This window comes from Panthera pardus, unplaced genomic scaffold (assembly GCF_024362965.1).
Source record: "Panthera pardus isolate Hobbes unplaced genomic scaffold, ASM2436296v1 HiC_scaffold_20, whole genome shotgun sequence".
Taxonomy (NCBI): Eukaryota; Metazoa; Chordata; class Mammalia; order Carnivora; family Felidae; genus Panthera; species Panthera pardus.
In genome coordinates, this window is record NW_026526766.1 from 43,956,027 (window position 1) to 43,981,104 (window position 25,078).

The 25,078-nt window shown below is 41.8% G+C and overlaps 1 protein-coding gene across 4 annotated transcripts in view; it reads right to left on the minus strand.

Moving 5' to 3' along the window:
- SLC24A2 (solute carrier family 24 member 2) overlaps positions 1 to 25,078 on the minus strand; it is a 245,337-nt gene that overhangs the window by 13,749 nt on the left and 206,510 nt on the right. For all 4 annotated transcript variants that reach the window (XM_019415391.2, XM_019415387.2, XM_019415389.2 and 1 more), the window contains 2 exons: positions 12,600 to 12,737; positions 3,273 to 3,362 (listed from right to left, as the gene is read on the minus strand). In XM_019415391.2, coding sequence (XP_019270936.2) covers positions 3,273 to 3,362; positions 12,600 to 12,737 — 228 coding nt within the window. The remainder of the gene's footprint in view (positions 1 to 3,272; positions 3,363 to 12,599; positions 12,738 to 25,078) is intronic.

Here is a 25,078-nt window from a genome sequence, read left to right on the forward strand (position 1 = left end):
AAATCCACTTTTTTATCAGTACATTAAAGAATGAAAATAGTTACAGAATGAAAAGCCATTACATGTTATAAATGGCAAAGAGTCCTTCTAGCCTGGAAATCTGGAGGCTGAGGCTCATCTTCTACAAAGATTTCTATGCAGTTTTGGTGGCAAATGACTTTCAAAGAATGTGGAAAATCATGACTTTGGGCCACGTAGAACTTCTTTGAGGATCAACAATGTTTTGGAAATATCCTGGAAGAATAATCTGAAGTCAAACATCATAAAATAACCAGGGTAGGAATAATATAAATATCTTGTAGGAATAATAGTGGGTATATTAGCTGACATTTCCAGCAGATTTTTTTCAATGATGTTGTATGTTCTTTTTTTTTTTTTTTAAATTAAGGTGTAATTTACATATAGTAAAGTCTAATTTTACATTCAGTAAAACTCACCCTTTAAGAATAGTTCTGTGAGTTTTTTTTAAGTTTATTTATTTATTTTGAGAGAGAGAGTGCAGATGCGAGTGGGGGAGGGGTAGAGAGAGGTAGAGAGAGGGAGAGAATCCCAAGCAAGCTCTGTGCTGATAGCGGGAGTTGGAAGTCCTATTTCTCCACATCCTCATCAACGTATGTCTGTGTTTTTAATTATAGCCATCCTAATGATTGTGAAGTGGTATCTTGTGTTTATTTCTAGATAACTCTATTGAGATATAATTCACATAACTTAAAACTCATCTACTTAAAGTGTGTATTCAATATCCTAGTATACTTATAGACTTGAATAGCTTCTCACCATAATTTAAAATTAGAACTTTTTCTTCATCCCAGGAAGAAACCCCGTACCCATTAGCATACCCATTTCCCTCCAACCTCCCCAACCCTAGGCAACCATTAACTACTTTCTCTCTCTATAGATTTGCTTATTTCATATAAATGGAATTATACAACATATGATCTTTTCATACATTTCATATAAATGGAATTATACAACATGTGCTCTTTTGTGACTATCGTTTTTGATTTAGCATAATATTTTAGAGGTTCATTCACATGTGGCACGTATTAATGCCTCATCCCTTTTTATTGTGGAATAGTGTTCTATTGTGTGGATAGGCCACATTTTTTGTATTCATTCATCAGTTGATGGACATTTGGGTTGTTTCCACTCTTTGGCAATAATGAATAATGCTGTTGTAAACGTGTATATAGATTTTTGTGTAGATGTTTTCATTTCTCTTGGGTACAGAGGGAGTGAAACCACTGGATCATATGATGACTCTATGTGTAACATTTTGTGGCCTGCCAAACTGTTTTCTAAAGTGGCTGCATTATTTTACATTCTTGCCATCAATATATAAGGGTCCCAATTTCTATACATCATCTCCAATACTTGTTATTATCTGTCTCTTTGATTATGTCTACCCTAGGTGAGAGTGAAGCGGCATCTCCTTGTGGTGTTGATTTGCATTTCCCTAATGAATAATGATGTCGAGCATGTTTTCTTATGCTTATTATCCATTTGCATATCTTCTTTGATGAAATATCTTTCAAATGTTTTGACCATCTTAAACATTAGGATGCCTGTATATGCTTGCCTTTCTTTCTTTTCTTTCTTTTTTTTTTTAGTAGGCTCCATGCCCAATGTGGGGCTTGAACTCATGACCCTGAGATCAAGAGTTGTATGCTCTGCCAATGAGCCAGCCAGGTGCCCCCTGCCTTTCTATTATGGAGCTTCAAGAGATTTTTATATATCCTGGATACAAGTGCTTTATCAGATGTATATAATTTGTAAATATCTTCTCTCTGTCTGGGGTTTGTCTTTTAATTACTTAAGTGGTATTTTCTGAAAAGCATAAATTTTACTTTTGATGAAGTCTAACTGACTAGATTTTTCTTTTATGGATGTTTGGGCATTATATCACAGAACTCTTTGTCTAACCCATGGTCATGTAGATTTTCTGCTTTCTTCTAGACATTTGATAGTTTTGGCACTTGCACGTAGAATGATGATCCACTTTGAGTTAACTTTTGAGTACGGTGTGAGGTAAAGGTCTAAGCTCATTTATTCTGGCATATCAAAAACCAATTATTTTAGCACCATTTTTTTTTTAATTTTTTAACGTTTATTTATTTTTCAGACAGAGAGAGACACAGCATGAACAGGGGAGGGGCAGAGAGAGAGGGAAACACAGAATCGGAAGCAGGCTCCAGGCTCTGAGCCATCAGCCCAGAGCCCGACGCGGGGCTCGAACCCGCGGACCGCGAGATCGTGACCTGAGCCGAAGTCGGACGCTTAACCGACTGAGCCACCCCGGCACCCCAGCACCATTTTTGATATATCCATGTATGTTCTCACATTTCCTTATTTCAAATTGCTATATTTTATTTATGCTAACAAGTATAATAATTTTAAGACTATATTAAACAAAGAATACAAGTGGGAAGTTTGAAATTTGTGTAGTTTATAATAGAGATTAAAAGCATGAGTTCTGGAGTGTCAGAGCCCTGGGTTATAATCTCAGTTCTGCTATTTACTACCTATATGATCCCGAGCTGTTTTCTTATTAGCTCTAAGCGTAACTCCTTGATCTACAAATGTGGATAATAATAGCACCTCCTTGATAGGATTTGTGCCTATGTACAGGGTGACTGTCAAGTCACAAGGATGAAGGGATGTGAATGATCCAGCATCTGGTACACGTTCAATCAACGTTTACCACTGTCATCTCTGAGAATGTAAAAGTTTTGGGTTTCATTCTTTCATATGTGTGTGACAACAAACAATTCCTGAGCGTTTATTCTTGTGATGGGCACTATAACTGGTACGGGGTTAAAAGTGGTAAAAGCAAAATGCATCCTCATTATAGTAAACAGAGGTTCAAGGAAGAGACCAATTTGTCTCCAGTTCTGTTCCTACAGCCAATCGGAAAGGCTGGTGAGAGCACGAGGTGAGTGGCTGCCCAAGAGGAAGTAAGCATCACGGAGTCAGGCAAAACCTGACATTCCTCCCAGACCTAGGTAGGCCTGGATTCAGGTTGCAGGGGGCAAGAAGAGATAGGCTGCCGTCTTCCACACGGCTGTCCAGGGTTCTGCTGATTTGACTCCATGCTACAGGAAAAGGCCAGGAGGGATGGGAAAGGTGAGTGGAGTAAAATTCTTTTAGTCCTGGAATATATACCTTGTCAGACACAGTACGATTCTGACACTTTCCAAAAGCAAACACACTGATTAACCACTTGGCAACCACGAGAAGAACCAGGCGGATGAGTGTTACGATTAAGGTCTTACCTGGTGTGCCCACCACACCATCAAGTAAGAGAATACAGCAATCCAGGTGATGGAGCCGAAGAACGTGATGGGAAAGAACTTCCTTGATGACTGAAAGAGAACCAGGAAGAGGCGAGAGTGTCAGTGCCATCCAGTGAGGTGGATCTGGCAGACTAAAGCTAAGACCACCAATGCCAGCTACTCCTCCCTCATTCCCTCCCATCTTCACAGGCTTCGCAATCAAAAGGCCCTCCCTCCCGGCGTTTAGGCCGGGACACGAAGATTCTCTCTTAGGAATGTTGTTTGGAGCCAAATCATCAGCAAGCTAGTGCCTGAGATGGACGTCTCTCGAAAAGAATGTCTGTTCCTGTTGCTGGCTGCTCAGATGCCCCCCGCCCCTGCCCTTTCCATGGCCTGGTTTCTTAGTCTTGCCCTCAATCTCTTGACTACCCCATAGCCTTCCTTTCTCTCCTGCTCCCTTTTCTGTCTTCTGCTCAAGTTCATCAGAATCCATCAGTTGGTATTGCTTCACCCCATGTATCCTAGCAATCCATTTGCCAGAAAACCTACGTGACTAATTGCTGTTAACAAGAAGGATCCACAGATTCTAAAACAGGTTCCTCTTACAGTCCCATGAATTACTGGGAAAAGCCACAGAGAGGAAGCCATCATCATAGTTTCTATACATTCTTGATGACAGTCACCCTCCAGGATATTTGAACCACTCTTACAGACTGGAGTAACAGAGGCCCAGCACAGTGCTGTCCACAGGGCTGGCAGAGCAGATGCTCCCGGGACGTTTACCCTCCTGTTTTCCACCCCTGACTGTACTATGTCCTTTTCTGCTTTGTTCACAGGCCTTTGTGCAATCTCAGGCTTAGAGTGTGAGCACTTTTTATTTTTATATTTTAAATTCGAGCGTAATTAACACACAGTATTATCTTAGTTTCAGGTGTATAATATAATGCAATATAGTGATTCACCAATTCTGTACATTACTCAGTGCTCAGAGTGAGCATTTTTAGTTTCCTTAAAATATTAACCAAAATCAGATACTCAAAATGCAGTTTTTTTTTTTTTTTTTGTAACCTAATCCCACTACAGGGAGATCCAGGTTTACACTGGATTGTAGTGGAGTTTTGTTGATGGCTTTTTTCTTGCAAAACTGGGGCCCTTTAAAACATGCTCAGATAGCAGAATGCGCTCAGTCTCTCACCTCTTACTGCCAAACGTGTTTTATTTCAAAGCTTTCCACTTTGAGAAACAATCTCATTTTTTTGCTTTGATAATGCCATCCAGTTTTGTCCAGAGAAGTGAATCCTGGAGTTGACGTGGAGGAAAGCTACCTCAATTGTCTAAAGGGCTGACCTTGGGCAGTCACATAGAACACTTCCTGCCATGGCTTTTAAGAGCTTTATTAAAAGGAAAAGATAAACTTGTACATAGTAATCTCTTGACGATCTATCATAATAATGGACATAGTCTCTATTGCCCCCGAACAGGCTTATGTTCTCTTTACTAACTGCAAGTTTTCAATGTATGTTTTTATTATCATTCATACTGTTCTGTTAAATTTCATGACAACCATTTCTTTCTCTTAATGACTGCTGCCTTTTTGGGGCTATCTGCTAGTTTCAGTGTCTGGAAGACCAGTGGGCTTGATTAAATTGGGCTGTGGCCCCTCACCCCTTCCCTGTGTTAGAAGGAAAACATTTTGGCTAAAGACTCAGGCCCTTTCTGGGGACCTGAGCACTTTAATGGGTTATGGAAAGAAAAGTCATCAATTTTTCAAAATGGAGGTTGAGACATGCTCTTCTGAGAGCAAGTTCCTTTAAAGCTGAGCATTCAGCTGGGTTTTGGAGGCCAGACCGCCGAGCCTTGGAATTGCCAGTGCTAAGAAATCAGTTTTCCCAGCCACGGAGTTTAGCTGATTGGAGTTCCTGTTCTTTTCTTCTGGTCACAAGTCACTGTACAAGTATCCTGAGATGGTGGTTTCAGCTCCTAGGATCAGGCTGTGTCACAGGGAAGGAAAGGGCTTTTCTTGTGGTGTTGGGCCACCCATGTGATTGGAGCAGAAGCCCGTCTGTGAGCTTGATTCTGGACATCCTATAAGGCAATGGAGTACAATCTCCATACTTAAAAAAAAATGTTTATTTATTTTTGATAGAGACAGAGAGAGAGAGAGAGAGGGAGAGAGAGAGAGGCAGAGAAAGAGGGAGACAGAGGATCTGAGCAAGGCTCCACACTGAGAGTGAAGAGCCCGATGTGGGGCTTGATCTCACAAACCATGAGATCATGATCTAAGCCGAAGTTGGACACTTAACTGACTGAGCCACCCAGGCACCCCATCATCTCCATACTTTATGGTATACGTACAGGAGATCTTGGGAGAGTCCTCATTTCACAGATTGCTCACTTTTTACGCTATCTCATTTATTAAGTATGTAATTATTATTTTATTTATTATACCTTTGCATGTCTGTTCATTTGATGTAATGTCACAAGTTAGAATCAAATTATTTGAACATACTTCTCATCTGCGAAATTATCATCCCTGAACCATAGAACATTCCTAGTCAAAAGGTAGCAACTAAGGAACCAGACTAAGGAGGTAAAGGAATTAAGTTCAAACCAACATACTAAAGAAAACCTCTCTCATTTAAAATTTGATGCTTATGGTCCTTGATCAAGAGGCCAATTTGTAATTAATGGACATCTATATGTACCTAGTGTTTTATTAGGGGCTCACTGAAAATAAATTAAAGATAGTTTTTATTTGTAAGTTTCCATGTCTTCATCATAAACTAGGGGTAGGTAAAGGCCAGGTACCTACTCTGTATGCAAATCTTGAAATAGACCTGAAGTTCAAGCCTAGTCTGTCTGACTATAGCATGCCTTCCCAATAAGTAGGTTATACAAACTTGTTCTTGAAGAAAAATAAGGCCAATGATGCTCAAAATATTCCCAGCTATAGACATGATGACGATCATCATAATACTAGCGTGTGCTCTGAATGTCAGAAAATATAAAGAGCTTCAGGGAGATATAGACCAGCATTCCAGCTGTATGGCCATCTGCCTCACCCAACCTCCCATACTGTCTCTGATTTGGAAGCTTCAACCCTTTCATGCACCAGCAGTTTGGTTAAGTGTTTCCCAACTGTCAAGCTACCTTATAATTTCCAATCTCACAGCCCAGGTAATTCCTTCTTCTTTCATTTTTTTCTGATCCACTCCCCTTATTTGGACTCAATGGTCTCGTTCCAGACATCACTGCCCGGTAGCACTTGTGCAATTATTTAGTTACCAGTCTCACTGGAAGAAAGAAAATAGCCCTTGAAGCCAAGGTCTGACATGTCAATTTTTGGTTAGTAATGGTGGTTCATCCTAACATCTGCTGGGATGAACCTCATACTAATTAGCAAAAAGCAAATTGTGTCCATGTGCCGGCCATTTTGTTCCCAATGTAATGGTTTATGTGTCTAATTGACAGCTAATGTTCTCATTAGAAGCTTTTAGTACATCAGTGTGATACTTTCTTGGCTTGAAAAACGTTTCTGGACATTAGCTGATTGCACAAATTGGCCATATCCTTACTGATTTAAATTCAACAAATACTCACTTAGCATCTATTCTGTGCAAGGTTTTGGGACATACATATCTAACAAAAGTCCCCCACATAATCCTATTAAAGATTAAAAGTGTGTTCTCTAATTAATACGACCAGTATTCAAATTCTTGCTCACCTATTACCAGTGATGTGACCTGAGACAGATTATTTCATCTTCAAAGCCTCAGGGTTTTCATCTGTAAAATGGGAGGAATAAAACATATCTAGTTGTCCTCAGGTCTTCGTGCCCATAAAGTGTCTACAAAAGTGCCTGGCACATAATAAGTGCTCAGATAATCATGGCAGTTGTTATAGGATAATCTTATCCTCATTTTGGTTTTTAAGAGATGAGGAGACTGAAAGTCAGAGAGGTGAAAGTCACAGCCGAGACCTGGCCGGGAGTCTTGACTTTGCTTCTTACTTGCTGGATGTGCTTGGACAAGTTGCTAAACCTCTCTGGGTCTCAAACACTTCATTCTTGCTAGAACTGTGCATGGTGCACAGCAGACACAATAAATACTTGGTGAATGAATCAATGAATGACATAAATTGCAAAGATATAGCTGACTTCTTGGTACTTTCCCAGTTCTAATGAGTCATGTTTTGATACCTTATTTAGATCCATTCCTATTTTGTAAGAATGCCCGTCCTAGGTCATGAGAGAATATAACTTTTGGGGTCTTGATTTCCTTTGTTATTTTCAATTTTTATCAAAGACCTGTTCCTCATCAAGATTTATATTTTAGTTCTTTTACTTTTAAAACAAAGCCATTATTTTAAGAAGACTGTACCAGTGAATTAATCTGAGCTGGGAGTGTGTATAATCCAACAAACACTATCATATAATTTGCATATAAATGAGGTGGAAATAAAAACAAGTAAACAAGTGGGAGGACCGTTTACCCTGAAACTGGATGTATACTAAAAAATCATGTTTTCCTTGTAATTACTGTCAAGGTTTGGAATGTTCATCTCTATGGGTAATTCAAAAACTACTGAGGAGGGGCGCCTGGGTGGCTCAGTTGGTTAAGCGGCCGACTTCGGCCCAGGTCATGATCTCGTGGTTCGTGAGTTCAAGCTCCGCGTCAGGCTCTGTGCTGATGGCTCAGAGCCTGGAGCCTGTTTCGGATTCTGTGTCTCCCTCTCTCTGACCCTCCCCGTTCATGCTCTGTCTCTCTCTGTCTCAAAAGTAAATAAACGTTAAAAAAAATTAAAAAACAAAAACAAAAAAAACTGAGGAGACAGAGCCGACAGGGCCCTCCAGAGTAGCAAATGTTTATTAACTAATCATTTTCTCCTCTCTTTTTCCTCTCCCTCGATATCTTGTCAAGAGGCCCTTGTGGCAGTGCATGAGGACTGTGGTAGACTGCATAAGTGGCCACGACACTTTACAACTCTTTTCAAGAGGTGAGGTCTCGGGGTGCCTGGGTGGTTCAGTTGGTTAAGCGTCCAACTCTTAATTTCGGCTCAGGTCATTATCTCATGGTTCGTGAGTTCGAGCCCCGCATCGGGTTCTGCACTGAAGGCGTGGAGTCTGCTTGGGATTCTTTCCCTCTCTGTCTCCCTCTCTTCTCTGCTCCTCCCCCACTCTCCCTCTCTCAAAATAAATAAACTAAAAAAAAGAAAAAAAAAAGAGGTGAGGTCTATCTTCCCATCCTCTGAATCTGGGCTGGCCTTGATTGTCTCTGACCAACAAAATGTGATAGAAATGACAGCATGCAGATACCAAACTAGATCTCAAGAGAACTTTGCAGCTTTCATTCTTGCTGCCCTTGGAACTTGGCCATCATGTGAATCAGCTCTGGTTAGCTTACTTAAAGATAAGATACCATGTAGTGCAGAGATGAGCTTTTGTAGCTGAGATACTCCTATACCAACAAGCCCTGAGTCATATAAGTGAGTAGGACTGTCCAGTTGAGCTCAGATCAAATGGTCAGTTCTCAGAATTCTGGACTAAAAAACTGCTTATTTTTTTAAGCCATTAAGTTTTGGGGTGGTGTGTTACACAGCAGATGCTAACTGATACAAGATCAAGATCAAACCTAATGAAACTCTTCTGTGCTAAGCATGATCAAGAAGCTACTTCCTGGCTTTTGTATCAACTGGCATGGTTTCTTTGATTTGGCATTTCGTATATGCAAAGGATGACCATATAATTCATCTTCTAAACCAGCAGGCTTGGGGATTAAAGGAACAATTCTGGGCAAACGGGGATGTATGGTCCCCTTAAATTTGCAATACTGGCGGTGCCTAAGGGGGCTCAATAAGTTAAGTGTCCGACTTTGGCTCAGGTCATGATCTCGCGGTTCACAAGTTCGAGCCCCACATCTCGTTCTGTACTGACAGCTCAGAGCTTGGAATCTGCTTCAGGTTCTGTGTGTCTCTCTCTCTGCTCGTTCCCTGCTTGCACTCTGTCTCACTCTCAAAAATAAACATTAAACAAAATTTATAATACTGTATTGATGGTTATATCTTTACGCTTTCCTTAATCACAGAATGTCATCGTTGGCAGAGATTCTAGAGATCTTCCACCCTTTTATTTCACAGAGGAGGAAAACTGAGGTCCAAAGTTGAGACGTGACTTCCCCAAGCTTGTGTATCTCATGAGGTATGTGGGGAAAAAAACCCCACTGTAGTCAGTATGGTAGAATGAGAACAATATTAAGTCAGGAGACTCCAGTTTGAATCTAGCTCCTGTCGCTGATATAGCTGTGCATTTGTCCTCTGTAGTTATATGCCTTGTTTCTGCTACTTAGTTTAGAAGTCCTTAAACATAGGAATTGTGAATTCTGTGTCTTTTTATCTCTTAGGGCACAAGCTTGATGCTTGGCATACAATAGTAACTCAATAAATATTTGCTGAGGAAATTAAAAAACACCCAAATGCTTCACCTCAGAGTCACATTTTTGCTTGGGATAGCACACAGCATATGTAGAAAATGAGAAAAAAGTCCGGTCCATCCCGGGAATGGTGCTTGAGGTTGCAAGGAGCAAAAGCCCCATTGGCTATTGGGCCCCAGAGGCTGGCTCTCAAGGCGTGTGCGCGGTGAACGACCGGTCCGTGGTCGTACAAAGGAAAGCATCACATCAAGATACAAAGCTGCATCTTCCTGCTTTGCACCCAACAGGATTATAGCATCAGGCAAAGAAGTTGTCATCCAGGTAACTACTGCCATGGTGGGGTCCTGTGTGTTGTCCAGGAGTCGCTGGTTCAGAGCTCTGATCTTCTCTAACCGCTTCCTTGTCCTTTGAGCTCCGATCACAGAGAGGTTGGGAATTTTGCCAGCCCTTGCTCTAGGAGTCCCACCCAACCCGAGAGCCCAGGCCTTGATGGCTGGCACCTTCCTCCCATGCCTGCACGCTTCCCTGACTGCTCCAGCGCTTGTGTGCTGACGCTCCCTTAGCAGCCAGCCAGCCCCCTCTGCTTGGGGTCACACCATACTAGACGTACAAAGGAGAGCATTTAGGAAACCGTGTCTGTCTCTCTGATTTTCCTCCCCGGGGCCGTGCAAGAGCACTGGCCCAAACAATAGAGCAATGGAGAGAGAGAGAGAGAGAGAGAGAGCGAGAGAGCAAGAGAGCACATGTGAGCACACACATCTTGGAAATGTCAATGTGATGGGAGCCAAGAAGAAACTCCACACATTCTAGCTATTTGGCCGTAGGTTTCCAGGATCCGGGCCTCTGCACAGAGCAGATGTTCTACACTCGCGTTGCAAATAAAGAAGCCTAAATATTGCTTTGTAAGCCACACCTATTACATGCATCCTTTACTGGGAAAGCCTCTAATGTTGGGAGTCCTTCCATGAAGGGGTCCTTTCCTGGCCTGTCCTTGATAAGACACTGGCTCTCTCCTGGGCTGGATTATTTATAGGCCAGGCCAACGGGACAGGATTTTTGTTCTGTCTTTTTCAAGTGCGGAAAGTGGGATCACCGTGGGGCTCTTAAGACTTACGCTCCACTGTGCTGTACGTTACCACACCATCCTATTGTAAGTGCTTTCAGAAATGATGTTCTCAGATTTCCACTTTCTGGTATCATGAAATATGAGGGGGACCCCAGGCTGTGTGGTCACACAGACCTGGGTCTGAATCTCAGCTCCATCTGCTAGGAAGTGTTTAGGCATGAGTTAGTTAACTTCTTAGTGCCCAAGATTCTTTCTACTTATGCCAGTAATATGTAATATTATATACAATAAATATAAATAAAATTAACAAATAAGTGTGTGTGTGTGTGTGTATGTGTGTGTGTGTGTATACACACCTTCCTACACTAGCTGTTTCCTGGATTCCACAGTATAGCTTATTGGAAATACCTAGGGCAGTGTCTGATACATAGTAGGCACATACCTTTGTTGAATGAAGTGTGTACGGCCGTAATAAAAAGTATAGCTACTTCTTGGGGTGCCCGGGTGGCTCAGTCAGCTGAGCATCTGACTCTTGATTTCAGCTCAGGTCATGATCCCAGGGTTGGGGGATTGAGGCCAGCGTCAGGCTCACACTGGGCATGGAGCCTGCTTAAGATTCTCTCTCTCTCTCTCTCTCATCTCTCTCTCTCTTTCTCTCTCTCTCTCTCTCTCTTTCTCTTTCCCCCAGCCCCTCTCCTCTGCTCGCTCTCTCTCTAGAAAAAAAAAAGCACAGCTACTTCTTATCATTTAGTTCCTTCACCCTTTGGGGCCCTGGCCCAAGAATCCAATTTAATAGTAGGAGAACTCTTTTTTTGATTTGATCTACATTTAGATTGTATTTTGCTGATCATATGATGGTATTGTGTTCAATACACCTGGCACATAATAATGGTAGAAAATAATATTACAGTAATGATAACAATACGGGATGGAGAAGATCAGACACGTAGGCATTTATGCAACATGAATGCATTTGTTCAAATTATTTTTGAATTGAATGAATAACCCATGCACACACTCAACAAAAGGTGAGTTCCCCTCCTGCCTCGAACCTTCATTTCCTCCTCTCAGAGACAATCACTACGGTGGTTTTAAAACACGGCTGCAGATTCTCTGACACTCCTCCCACCAAGGGTGTCATACGCTATATGACAATGATATATTCTAAGTAAACATTTTGTCTTCTCCCCTTTAACCAACACAATCAATGACTGCTTTGACCCGTAGAATATAGTAGGAATGACTCTCTGTGACTTCTGAGACTAGGTCATCAGAGACCACGCAGCTTCTGCCTTCTGCTGTTGGGACAATCCTTCTTGGAGCCCTGATCTCTCATCTAACACATCTGACTATCCTGAGGTCACCATGGTGTGAAGAAGCCCAAGTCATGTGGAGAAGCCACATTTAGGTTCTCCCATAGACCACTGCAGCTGAGCCCAGCCCTTGAATCCTCTCTGCCCAGGGACCAGAAACATCAGCGAAGAAACTTCTAGATGAGTCCATCCCACAGCCATTCAAGTCTTCCCATCCGAAGCCCCAAATGTGGAGCAGAGACATGCCACCTCCAGTGCACCCTATTTGAACTCCTGGTCTGCAGGATCCACAAGCAGAATAAACCACTAAGTTTTAGGGTGGTTTGTTACATAAATTCGATAACTTGAGCAATCACTCTTATTGTGCCTCTGTCTGGAGACATTTTAGACATATATAAGCATACACGTGTATATATGTCACCCCTCCTTTCTCTTTTAAGGCAAATAGAAGCAGACTATCACACTGCTATGTACCGTGCTTTTCACAAGGAGTTGGTGAAACAAACGGTGCTTTACTCACAGGTTTGCGGACGTCAGGCAAGGTGATCCAGAGAGGAAACACTATGGGTAAAACAATTAGGAATGTGACTTGCTTGCGGGGGTTGGAAGGCCAGGCCAGGCTGAGAGGCTGGTCCTCCTCTTCACCCGTCTCCGTGGTCTGTTGTAGAAAAACAGAGATGAAAGAAGAAACAAATAAAAAAGACGACAACGTCCACAGGCCACAAGAGCCCAGGGACAAACAATACATTGCACAGCCATGGGAACTTAGGAACTTCCTTTTCTCTCCCTGAACGCTCCTCAGCTTCTCACTTAAGTGAACTGATCATTCAACTGCAGTGGGTGACATCTACGATCCATGAACTTTGTACAAGAAACCGTATCTGTAGAGCAAAAGATCCCCAATGCCCACCTTCTCCTCTTTCCCTTCTCCCTGAAGACAAAGCTATAGGTTTCATTATGGGAATCCTTGGGAAGGATTTTTTTTAATTAAAAATTAAACAAAAATTACACATATATATCTTTTTTACTAACAAATAAATTTATGTATTTTTAGAGCGGTGATTTTGAGCAGGCAAATGAAAGTAACCGTAGAAACAATTCAGTAACAATACTCAACTCCCTTCTCAGGCCCTGGAATAGTCAAGCTCATGGATTACTGTGTGGTGGTGAATTTTTAATCTGCACAATTATCTTGTTAAATTCTAAACCATTTTACTTCCAGCCAAAGGCTTATTATACAAACATATGTCCCATTCTCAGAGAAACAGACTATGGGAGTAGAGTAAGACACTGAACCCGTGAGTGTCAGCTGCACAGGACCTCAGAGTCAGGGCTCAACTTCAGAGTTTCTGACTTGGCAGCAAGTGGCCAAGGTTTTATGTGCCACCTGCTGAAGTCAGCAGCTTCTGATGTCCCAGAGCTAGAAGAGACAGAAGGTGGCTCCGGGCCTGGCAGGCTGACCATCAGCCTGTCAGATGGGCCCTCCGAGCCTTCAAAACAGCACTGCAGACAGTATTAATCACTCCCTTCCCTGCTTGTTTAAAAATAAAAGTGCAGCAGGAGGATCAAGCATCAGATCTAAAAATATCAACAGGAACTTTTCCACGGATGCTTCCTTTTGAGACCATATAAATAACCCGCACAGGCTTCGTAAAGCTCCTGCCCCCCGTGGCTCTTGCTTCCAGCAGTGTGCACTATTTCCAGCAGCAGCACTGACCCCTCAGCACCCCTCTCCCTAGGAGCTGGCAGGCTCGGGCCAGTTGCATCGGGGAAAAGGACTCACCCAGACGCAGGGCTGGGCATGTGGCCCGACACATTGCGATGTTATGTTTATTTCTAATTTAAACCCTAGTACTGCCAAAAGGATTTGTAGTGGTGTATACAATCACCCACCTCTCTCTCCAAGAGTTAAAATTAAAAAAAAAAATATATATTTTTACATAAAATATATATAAAAGGAATCTTAAGCCATACTGAAAAAAAGTTGGTAATAACAGGCTCTTTCTCTTTGGGCATATGTCCTTGGCAGTGGGTAAAAGAATTTATAAACAGCAAATATGAGGGAATTAAGAGGATTAGGTAAGAAGGAAGAATTGGGAAGTTGGCACAGTTTGTTTTGGTCATCTGGATCCTCATTAAATATACTTCTCACGCTCTCCATCCCTTTGCTATATGTAAGACGTTGGAAAAGAAGAAGGATAAAAACAACAATCTATGCTTCTACGTTAGGGAACTAGAAAAAGGAGAGCAAGTTAAACCCAAAGTAAGCAGAAGAAAATAAATAATAAAAATGTTGGAGAAGAAGTCAATGAAATTGACAAGAAGGGAGTCAATAAAGTCAACAAGACCAAAAGCTGATTCCTTTGCTTTGCAATTCATGTGGGTCCATCCACTGCTTTCTTTTCTTCATCTTGATGGAATCTTGGGCATACGGTCTCTAATTCCTCTTCTGAGACAACTCTGTGTCCTCCCAGGAGATACAGCAGATGTAGAGAATATCATTCCCCATTGAGATCCCCAGCCTCCCAAGATGTCAGCTGGATACATGAATAAGCTCTCTGTGATGAGGCCAGTGAGGATTTAGGAGACAAGTGCATTTTAACTGTTCCGTCCCAGATATGATTTTTCTTGTTGAACCCAAATGAATGACTTTCCCCTCCCCACCCAGTAGATGTCTCAGAAATGGGGAGGGATCATGGGACAGTTGAAGCATTGCATCATTCCTAGTAAGTATCTCATCTCATACCAGATGGGTGGTTTTATTCCGGCAGAGGATTCCAGCACTTCCCAGAAGACCCATCGAGCTGATGTGATATGTTCATCAAGGCTCCTCCCCCTTCCAGGACTGACAGTCCCCACCCCCCGGTCCCATCTCACACTGCCATCTGCAATCTAGCAGCTTCTCTCTAAACTCTAAGCTAACCTTTTTCTGAGAAAAAAACAAAAGCAACTCTTTATGACTCATATCATTTTAATGACACCAACAGATGGTGACATTTCATCAATAACCCTTCTGCTTATAACCTACGGATTAGCTCCTTTCTCCATCTGCCAAAGTCACCAGGCAGGCAGTGCCACTAGCAAATAGCAGAAAATAATTGTCTGTTTAGATGCATAAGCTCTAAACACACTACTGTCCAATGCAAACAATTAGCTATATTGTACAGCTTCCAAAAGCTGCATTTGAGGTGGCGTTGCTAGGGCAGAAATGAGCAAGGAGAAGAGCTTGGGTCTCAGGCCAAACAAACAGTGCTCTTCATGCAGAATCGATAGCCTCTTGGGGGAATGGGTCCTGCTACAGAGTATAGGAACCCAGGACCTTGGGGTGGATTTGAGAGGTGTCCCGGGAGCGAGGCTGTCAGTATATTTTGGGGGAAAATTCTCACTGTCTTCCTGCCAAGTGCAATCTCACTCTGGTTCAATGGGTGACAGCTTGCAAGCTGGTTAGAAAAGTGGAAAAAAAATACCATTCCAAGTCTGGGGCCAGTTTTGCCTTTGCCCAAGCTGGGGCTGCTGGCATGTTCATTAGTCTCAGTCCTGGGGAGAAGCCACTGAAGTCAGTGCACTAAGTTTTCAATTCCTCCTAGAGCTATGGCATCTTGGCTTTGACCTTGTAGCAACCCACCCTAACCTCATAAAGCTTCTGTGGAGTGTCCACAGAAAACAGAACAATGAAAAGTGATCCAGAAAAAATTCAAATGACTTTTGATATAAGGGCTTAAACTAGTTTGATACGTGCTGGGGTCTTTGCAGAAGCCCTAGAATTGTGGGAAAGCAGGGCCAGCGATCATTGCTTTGGGGCTTTATAATTTCCGATACGGAGAATCTGAGACTAAAACACCCGACTTTAAGCTCCCACGTAATATGGGCTGGTGGTCAGACCACGAAGGGACCAGTGCAGCCTGGGGGGAAGAGTAGGTTGTGGAGCCAGGAATCCTGGTGTCCAGTCTCTGCTCCTGCTGTGATTTCTTGGGCCGTGACTGCCATCCTCTGCAGGTATTCACTGAGTGCTTTTGGGTGTGAGCTAGTGCAGTAGGCTCTAACTCTCTGGGTTTATTTTTGTCTTGTTTAAAAAAAAATTTTTTTTAAATGTTTATTTTTGAGAGAGAAAGACAGAGCATGAGTGGGGTAGGGGCAGAGAGGGAGACACGGAATCCGAAGCAGGCTCCAGGCTCTGAGCTGTCAGCACGGAGCCCGATGTGGGGCTTGAACTTATGAACCAGCTGACCCGGGCTTGAACTCATGAACCGCGAGATCATGACCTGAGCCGAAGTCAGACGCTTGACCGACTGAGCGACCCATGCGCTCTGCTAACTCTGTTTTAAGGACGCTTGGATTTTTGAGGAGACAGAACAAATGGCTCCAGAGAACTTAGTCTTTATCCTGCTACCAGGATGCCGGCAGAATACGTGGCAAGAGCCTGTTAATAGACTGAACTGTGCCCTCCCCCAAATTCATGTTTAAACTTACCTAACCCTCAATACCTCAGAATATGGCTGTTTGGAGAAAGGGCCCTTAAGTTAAAATGAAGCCATTAGGATGGGTCCTTAGAAGGTGTCCTTATAAGAGGAGATTAGGATACACAGAGATACATCAGAGGTTTGTGTGCACAGAGGAAGAGACCGTGTGAGAACACAGTGAAGACAGCCATCTGCAAGTCAAGGAGAGAGGCCTCAGAGGAAAACAACCCTGCCAGCACCTTGATCTTGGCCCTCCAGCATCCAAATTGTGAGGAATAAATTTCTGTTGTTTAAGCCATCCAGTCCATGGTTTGTTAGAGCAGCCCTAACAAGCTAATATACTGCCCATCTGCATTAGTGATAGAAAGCCCACTTTCACGTAGACCTAGAACAAAGACTCTCTATATAGCCTCTGTTGCAATGAGGTGTGGCCATGTGATTAGGTTCTGGCCAATGGGAGGTGATGGAAAGAATTCTCTGCAACCTTGGGATGTATCTTTAAAGGCTGCAGATGCGTCCTTCATCACTCCTTTCTCCTTTGCACTGGCTGGAATGGGAACATTTTGGGCAGAGCTTTAAGAGTCATCTTGGATGATGAAATGGAGAAAAAATATAAAAGGATCTGAGTTCCTGATGTCCCTTGAGAGCTAGCTGTTCTAGCCCTGGGCTGCCTATATTGACTTGAGACAGACAGAAAATTCTATCTTACTCACTCTACTCTTTACTTACTCTTTACTTACTCTAGCCACTGTTGTTTTGGGTTTGTGGTTGCTCACAGTGGAACCTTACCCTGACTAATCCAATGTCCTCTTTATGAGGAATCAAGGAAGAAAAATATCTTCCCCATCTCAGCACTAGAAAAAGTCATGCTTCTTTTGAGAATCTTTGAAGAATCTTAGAAATACTGTGAATCAGGTAAATTACTATTTTTTCCCCCTTGCTTTTCACTGAGGAATTCAGAGCCAAATTTGTAACCTCCACCTACCAAACACACCTCTGGGGTCTGTCTCGCTTACTCCAATCCTATTCTTTCCTTTTTCCTTTACGGCCTGTGCTGAACTGTCTCAAAATTCATCATTTTATCCTTTTTCCTCAGAAGTATTTTTTGCAAGCAGCCTTGAATCTTTGCAAAACAAGGTAGGGCAGACTCAAAACTACAAGTCCTCGGTGGTTGGATGGAATTATTCGGATAACTTTGTGTGTGTGTGTGTGTGTGTGTGTGTGTGTGTGCGTGAGGGAGGGAGAGAGAGTGTGTTATCCTAAGTGACAAGTGGACAATCACCTTGTGTGATTTATTTATCAATACTAAAGGCTGGATCCTGGGGGGGTCTGGCCATCAGAATATTTACAGGTAGAAGAGAGTACTTCCAGAGGTCAGTTAGTATCTACTGGGAGGTCTCTGGAGCAATCAACTTATTTTTATTTTTATTTTTCGAATGGGTGGGGGAATAGCAAAAGCCTCTCCATTTGTGGCCCACTATCATGAGAACCTAGTTAGCTTCTTTGCATGTGTATCTTATGCTATTTCTACTTGTGCCTGGTAGGGATGGGTTGCCCCAGAAAAGGCATCAGGTCTCCAGTGGAGGGGTCTGAGCTGGATTCACCAGCCCAGAGGTTGCTTCCACAGCCAGAAAAATATTTCCTGGGAGCAACCCAATTTCTTATTCTTGCCTGTGAAGGGCACTGTGCAAGATTTCGGTGTGAAGGTGAGTCCGTTTTAATGCAATCTCTTCTATCAGAGAATTAAAATGAGAACCCAGGAGGCATCTGAATATAGGCCATCTTCAAGTTCAGTTTTATTGATTGCTAATAACATCTTATTTCCAGTTCACAAGGAGCAATCTCAGAGGATCGCCCGAATCTGCCTAGATTTCAGCTCATTTGGGGTTTGATTCAGGTTGGAAGTGAAGTTCTCCCTCTCCCCTGCAGGAGGACAATGCACTTCAGCACTTGGGAGTGCCATTTCTTTTCACTGGGGAGCCCCTTCAGTGTGGCATGATGCTGGATAGAATAAAAGGCCAGTACTCAAATAGCCATGAGGAATATAACTCATTTACTCTAAAGCATTGGGCCATGGTCAAGTTGGGTGAAAGTAAAGATTTTAAGTGATCTGTATTTCTACTTAAACAGACTGGTCCTTAATACAGTTGTTGTTGTTGCTGTTTCTATAATTTATAACTGTAGAAAAAAGAGTTTATATCTCCATGTTGGTCAGCCATAAGGATGCCCACATGAATGACCAAATGGGGCAAAGCTCACCAAAAGAATGTGATGCATGCTAGGAACGTTTTATAGGACCCAGAGGGGCTGAGAGTGGGAATAGAGATCCATAAAAACACTTGCTAAGCCTAAGAAGTGAGGTTGGGTGGGTGCATTAAGAATATTAAAAATATCACACTCAACAAAGCTTTAAAAAAGGTACTAACATAGGTGTAATGTCTAGACTACTGTGGGAGGCATTCATCTATAGACTGTGGATAGGAACTCTTGGGCAACTGCAGGATGGATGCACAGTGTCTGGTAGAGACCTGGGGATTAATGCACATTAATCCTTTTGCCTTTGGCCATTAATCTCATCTCTGTGACTAACTAGCCATGTGACCTTAGGCAAATGAATGGAAATGCTGGAATAGCCAAAGAACATATACTACATGGGACCCATAAGTACATGGGTACCCAGTCCCGCTACACCTCACTGCATTTTAGGACCCAGCAGCCCTTAAAATCCATGTTGTTCTGAGGCAGAACTTCTTTGTGTCCTGCAATGCTTTGCTGTGGGCTCACTTTCTTGACCAAGAAGTTTTGTCATTCGGTTCATTATATGGACACTGATAGATCATGAAAGACAAGCCACAACCACAGACCTCTGCAATCATCTAGAATAGGAGTTCTAGGCCCCAAGAGAAGGGGCCCCCAAGGTTCAGAGCTGAAGGGCCTTGGTACATGGAGACCGCCCCCCCGCCCCCCCACCGCATTTAAAGGATGAAGGCCCTAAGATGAAGTCAGGCCCAAGTGACCTTCCACTTCGTTCCTAGCCAAAATTTCTTTCCCCATTTCACACTGCTTCCCTTCCTCACTCCTAAAAAATAGGTTTGCTAAATAAAAAATGAATGTGCTTTATGCCCAATGACACCAGCTTTATTTGTAATAAATTTGACCTATTAAGCCAAAAATGCTAGCTATAGCAAACACTAAGCATTTAATTGACATAGTTTTGCTTAATTTTCTTGAGCCTAGAACTAATTTCTGGTGGTTTGGATGGGCTGCGTTTCTTGGAAAAGGTGATCAGAAACACCTGTTCTCAGTTGCATTCTCTTCCTGTTCTCCGAGGCTGCTGTGGACTGAATGTTTGTGTACCTCTGAAATTCATGTTGAAGTCCTACCCTTCTTTGTGATGGTATTAGAGTGTGGGGCCTTAGGGAGGTAATGAGGATTAATGTTCTTAGAAAGGAACCCCTGGAGAGCTAGCTTGCCTCTTCCACCATGTGAGGACACAGTAAATAAAATGGCCATTTATGAACCAGGAAGTGGATTCCATCACCTGTCACTTGATCTTGGACTTCTCAGCCTCCAGAACTGTCAGAAACACATTTCTGTTGTTTCTAAGCTTTCCATTCTCTGGCATTCTTGTTACAGCATCCAGGGCAACTTGAAGGGGAAATAAAGAGCAGATTTGGAAGTCTGTGGATAGGAGGGGCCACTGTGATGCCTTCCTCCCTCCTCTATCTCTGTGGGTGAGACCTCCAAGGTACCAGGTACAAATTTAAACATGGGGGCGCCTGGATGGCTCAGCTGGTTAAGCGTCCGAGTTCAGCTCAGGTCATGATCTCGCAGTTTGTGAGTTTGAGCCTTGCATCGGGCTCTGTGGTGACAGCTCAGAGCCTGGAGCCTGTTTTGGATTCTGTGTCTCCCTCTCTCTCGCCCCTCCCCCACTCTCAGTCTGTGTCTCTCTTTCTCAAAAATAAATAAACATTAAAATTTAAACAAACAAACAAACAAACAAACAAATAAATAAATAAGAAATGTGAGGCTGACATCAATGGATGCCAGGACTTCAAATGCAGGTGCAGAAGAGAGACTTATGCTTCAGCATCTCTGCCCAAGGAGAAAGTACTGAAATTTCACCCAGGCTTCACATGGGAGGAAGTGACAAGCAAGCTCACGGATGGCCAAAATGAGGGCTTGAGATTTTATGTGCATTTCATCGCTCGATGTCACCCCCGATTCCCATAACTGTGGCTAATCTTGCGCTAGATACTTCTAAAATGAATATCTAGGGGACATTGTAGAAGACGGATGAAGCCCTTTACAACAATAAACTTTCCTGAGGCTAACTTTAGCAAGAACTGAAGTAGGAGGTGGGTTATTTCCAGACGCCAGCTTCCAGTGCTCAAAGGCCAGTAGAAGAATCTCAGGGGCAGAGCATGCACAACAAAAGGGCACTGGCTTTAAATGGGAACTGTCTGCTTTGCCTCCTGCTTCCATCCTCTTTCATTGTTGAAGCATTAAAAATACTCTCTTTGACAAAGATGGCATATTTTACTTTTCCAATTAGGTTTCCTTGGGAACTGGTGACAAGGTGCGTGTGCCTGTCCAGTGCGTGTGGGGGAGGCTCCTAGGGAGAGAAGGATTTTGAAAGGGCCTTTACCTAATGAAGGAAATTGCTGGAGAAGGGATTAATAGGTAAAGAAGACCCACTTCTGCTCCAGAACATGCTTTTACAACATTATCGCTGTTCTAAAATTAACTGAGATCATTATGAAAGTTACCTAAAACAGTGGTTCGCATACAGTAAACACTCAATAAATGTTGGTTATTATTATTACTTTTAATAAATGCTTAGGAAAATAATTTCTTCAAAGGCATCTAGGAGAAAGAAGTTTGACTAAGGGAGTTATGATACTTCCAGCAATAAAATTCTATAAATCGATTATTTGACGTGAAAGTCAAATAATTTTGTTCCTCCAGCTATGCATTCATCCAACATTTATTGAGTGTTCCTTGACTGTAGTGATGTCAACAATCGAATCTATTTTCCTGTTAGGTAAGATGAATGAATAGAAGGCCTTTATAAACAGGATGAAAGGGAAAATTCCACAGCTCTACAGAGAAAATGTGATTTTATTTTAGTAGGTAGGCTGTAAGGAGACTTTCTATCAGAAACAAAGCTTCCAAGCAGATGGCAAGACTCATAATATTGTGACACCTTGATTCTGTGTTTTGTGAAGAGCTAAAAACAATAGCAGAGTTGGAACTCTCAAAGGTAAAATTGCCAAAAATGCAGTCACATTTTAATACCGTGAAAGTCTTTGAAATCAACAACTATTGGGCAAGTAGAAGGTGCCTCCCAAGAAATGTTCTATAGAGTGTGCTCCATTTTGTAAGCTCAAATCATACCAGTGCTTTACAAAGGCAATCTATTAAAAAATGATATATTTAAAAAAGATAAATCCTCCCATATAGTTAGTGTATTAGTCTGCTTTGGCTGCCATAACAAAATGCCATAGCCTAGGTAGGCAAAATAGAAATAGAAATTTCTTATAAACTCCCACCCATAAATACCAGCTGGCTCAGGGACAGTAAGGGATTCTCATCTCCATTTTCCCTTAAATTCATTGGTCAATTAGTGTGGTCAGCATACCAGGGGCCTTCATTGTATCTATTACAGAAACAGAACATCATGCTTGAAATAGGCATATTAAAAAGATCGGCCTATAAAAATATTTACTACTGGGTTGTGGATCATTTTGGTTTCATAGACCCAAAAATCTGTACTCAAAATCTCTAGGCGACACAAGAAAAAATAAATTTGGGGGATACCAGAGCCATAGCTCAGGCTTTGCCAAGCAAGGTGTGTTGTGAGTCATCTTGAAAGCAAACTCAGAGTTCTGGGATGGGTCAGCTAAGGGCTCTATGGCTAAAGAAGACCTCACTTGCCATTTGCTAGATTTTCTCTTTGAAAAGGGAATGAAAACAGGAGAGTCTGGAAGAAAAAAACCCCGTTAGATCCCAGTAATGGAAAACCAGAGAGCTACATTTGGAAAAAACTTATTTACTCAACTCGAAGATGAGTCCTTACTGACTGTTAATAATGGACAGAATGTTTGTGTCCCTTCAAAATTCCTATGTTGAAGCCCTAACCACCAGTGTTGCAGTATTTGGAGATAGGATCTTGAAGGAAATACTTAAGGCTACATGAGGTTGAAAGAGTGGGCCCCTGATCTAACAGAATTAATGTCCTTGTAGGAAGAGACATCAGAGGGTCCCCCTGTCCCACCTAATGTGTACAAAGAAAGGCCATATGAGGACGTAGGGAGGAGGCAGCCAGGAAGAGAGCCCTCGCCAGAAAGTGAGCTGGCCAGAACCTTGATCTTAGACTGAGAGCCTCCAGAACTGTGAGAAAATAAATTTCTATGCTTTAAGCCACCCAGTCTATGATAGTTTGTTATGGTAGCCCAAGCAGACTTAAATACACTGACCGTATGAATATTTATCTTTTCAAAATATCTCATTTTTGGTTTTTTTTTTTTTGGTTTTGAAATAAATCATTGTGCTACCTGCTGGAATGTATTTTGAAATTACTTTTTTTCACTCATTCTTTGAGTCTTTAAAATAATTACTTTTGTTCTCTTAATTTCTCAATGTCTTTGTAATATATATATATATATATATATATATATATAATCTGTTTTTTATCTTCTATGTTTCTATCACTATCTTCTAAGAGATAAGTCAAAATGAGGTAAGTCCAAAGCAGCTCTTTTTGGAAGGATGCACCATCTGAGACATTTGTGTTGCCTTCTGTGTGGACACCCTGAACCAACAGAGCTAACATTTAAGTAGCAAACAAATTTTTAAAAAGTGATAAATCTCTGCCCACCCAGTGGTAGGAAATAATTCATTCCCCTTCTAATACCATCATATGGTTTGTTTTACATATAGATGGAAAAATTAAAAAAAAACCCAACAATCCAGGCATCAAAAATTTAGCATATTATAAACAAGATAAGGTTTTACCCAGCAATGGCAACCTGAAAAAAACGTAATCTACATGACTTTGAATTGAAATCAAGGATTCAAAGTCTCTTGCTGTGAGTGATGAAGCTGTCCAGACCTAAGTTTTCCGAAAGCCAAGAGACCATTTTATTGCAATGTAAAATAGCATCTGAAGAGTCCGGCGAAATGCAATTGCTTTTCTTTGCTTTGCATTTTGCCCAAATAATTCTGAGGTGCAACTTACAGACAAGATGGATTTCTTTCTGTATTGCTGTTGTAAATCGTTTTTTTTTTTTTTTGTATAGTTTGCATGGGCTTCGTAAATCTTGCCAATACAAATCATAAAAGATTTGTCAACACAAAAGCTACTAGAGAATCATAAAAAATAATTCAAAAATCCTTCTCATCATTTTATTATCAAATGGATTAGAAATACTCCTAGGAACAGTAATATTAATGTCAGTATTTTTTTCCAGGGAGGTAATAGAGTTTTTTCCTTTTTATTAATAGTCAGCCCTTAATGTGTTTTATGTGAATGATTAATAGACATTCTTCAAACTCCTTCAGAAAGCACAATGACAAATGGTTTTATTAACAGTAAGATTCTCAGTGAATATATAATTCTTTGTCAATATTCAAATTTAGTCAGAAACTAGAGTCTGATCTTTATTTCATTTTAAAATGTGTTTGAAAGGCCTTTGAGTGCATCTTAAGCTATCGGTAAATATTGCTCAGGTCATCAGATATACAAACTGGACCTCAACTTTTCCTTAGGAAAATATATGTATAGATGGAAAAAAAAATGTTATCATTTTCAGAAATGGTACGAGCTCCTGTGAGGTCTGTTAGCTAAGACACTATAATTTTTACTTTATTTTTAAATTATTTTATTGTTATTAAATTCTTTATTATGATTTATTTTATCTTTTAGAGAGAGAGCGAGTGTGAGTGGAGGAGAAGGGGCAGAGGCAGAGAGAGAGAGAATCTTAAGCAGGCACATAGAGCCTGATGGGGGGCTCGATTCCATGACCCTGAGATCATGACTGGAGCCGAAATCAAGAGTTGGACGCTCAACCCACTGAGCCCCCTGGGGGCCCCTAACTTTTACTTTTTCAAAAAATAGTTTGCATTGGGTTTTCTCTGATACTAATGAGTTTCTTTTCTAAGTCAATCATAGTTCTAACATGGTTTGGGCCTTGAAAAGTTCAGTTAGGTGGAGAAGCTTTGGATGTTCTTTTTCTCTCACTTTTGGGCCTTGGCATCTCCCCCTGGCACTGTCTCATGCTCTGGTAGCATCAGGCACAGAGACACATACCCACTTTCCACCAAAGCCTCCATTTATTATTTTGTTATTTTATTATTTTTTTAATGTTTATTTTTGAGAGAGAGAGAGAGAGAGAACACAAGCAGGGGAGGGGCAGAGAGGGAGGGACACAAAGAATCGGAAGCAGGCTCTAGGCTCTGAGCCCGACGCGGGGCTCGAATTTATAAACCACGAGATCATGACCTGAGTCGAAGTTGGACTCTTAACTGAGCCACGCAG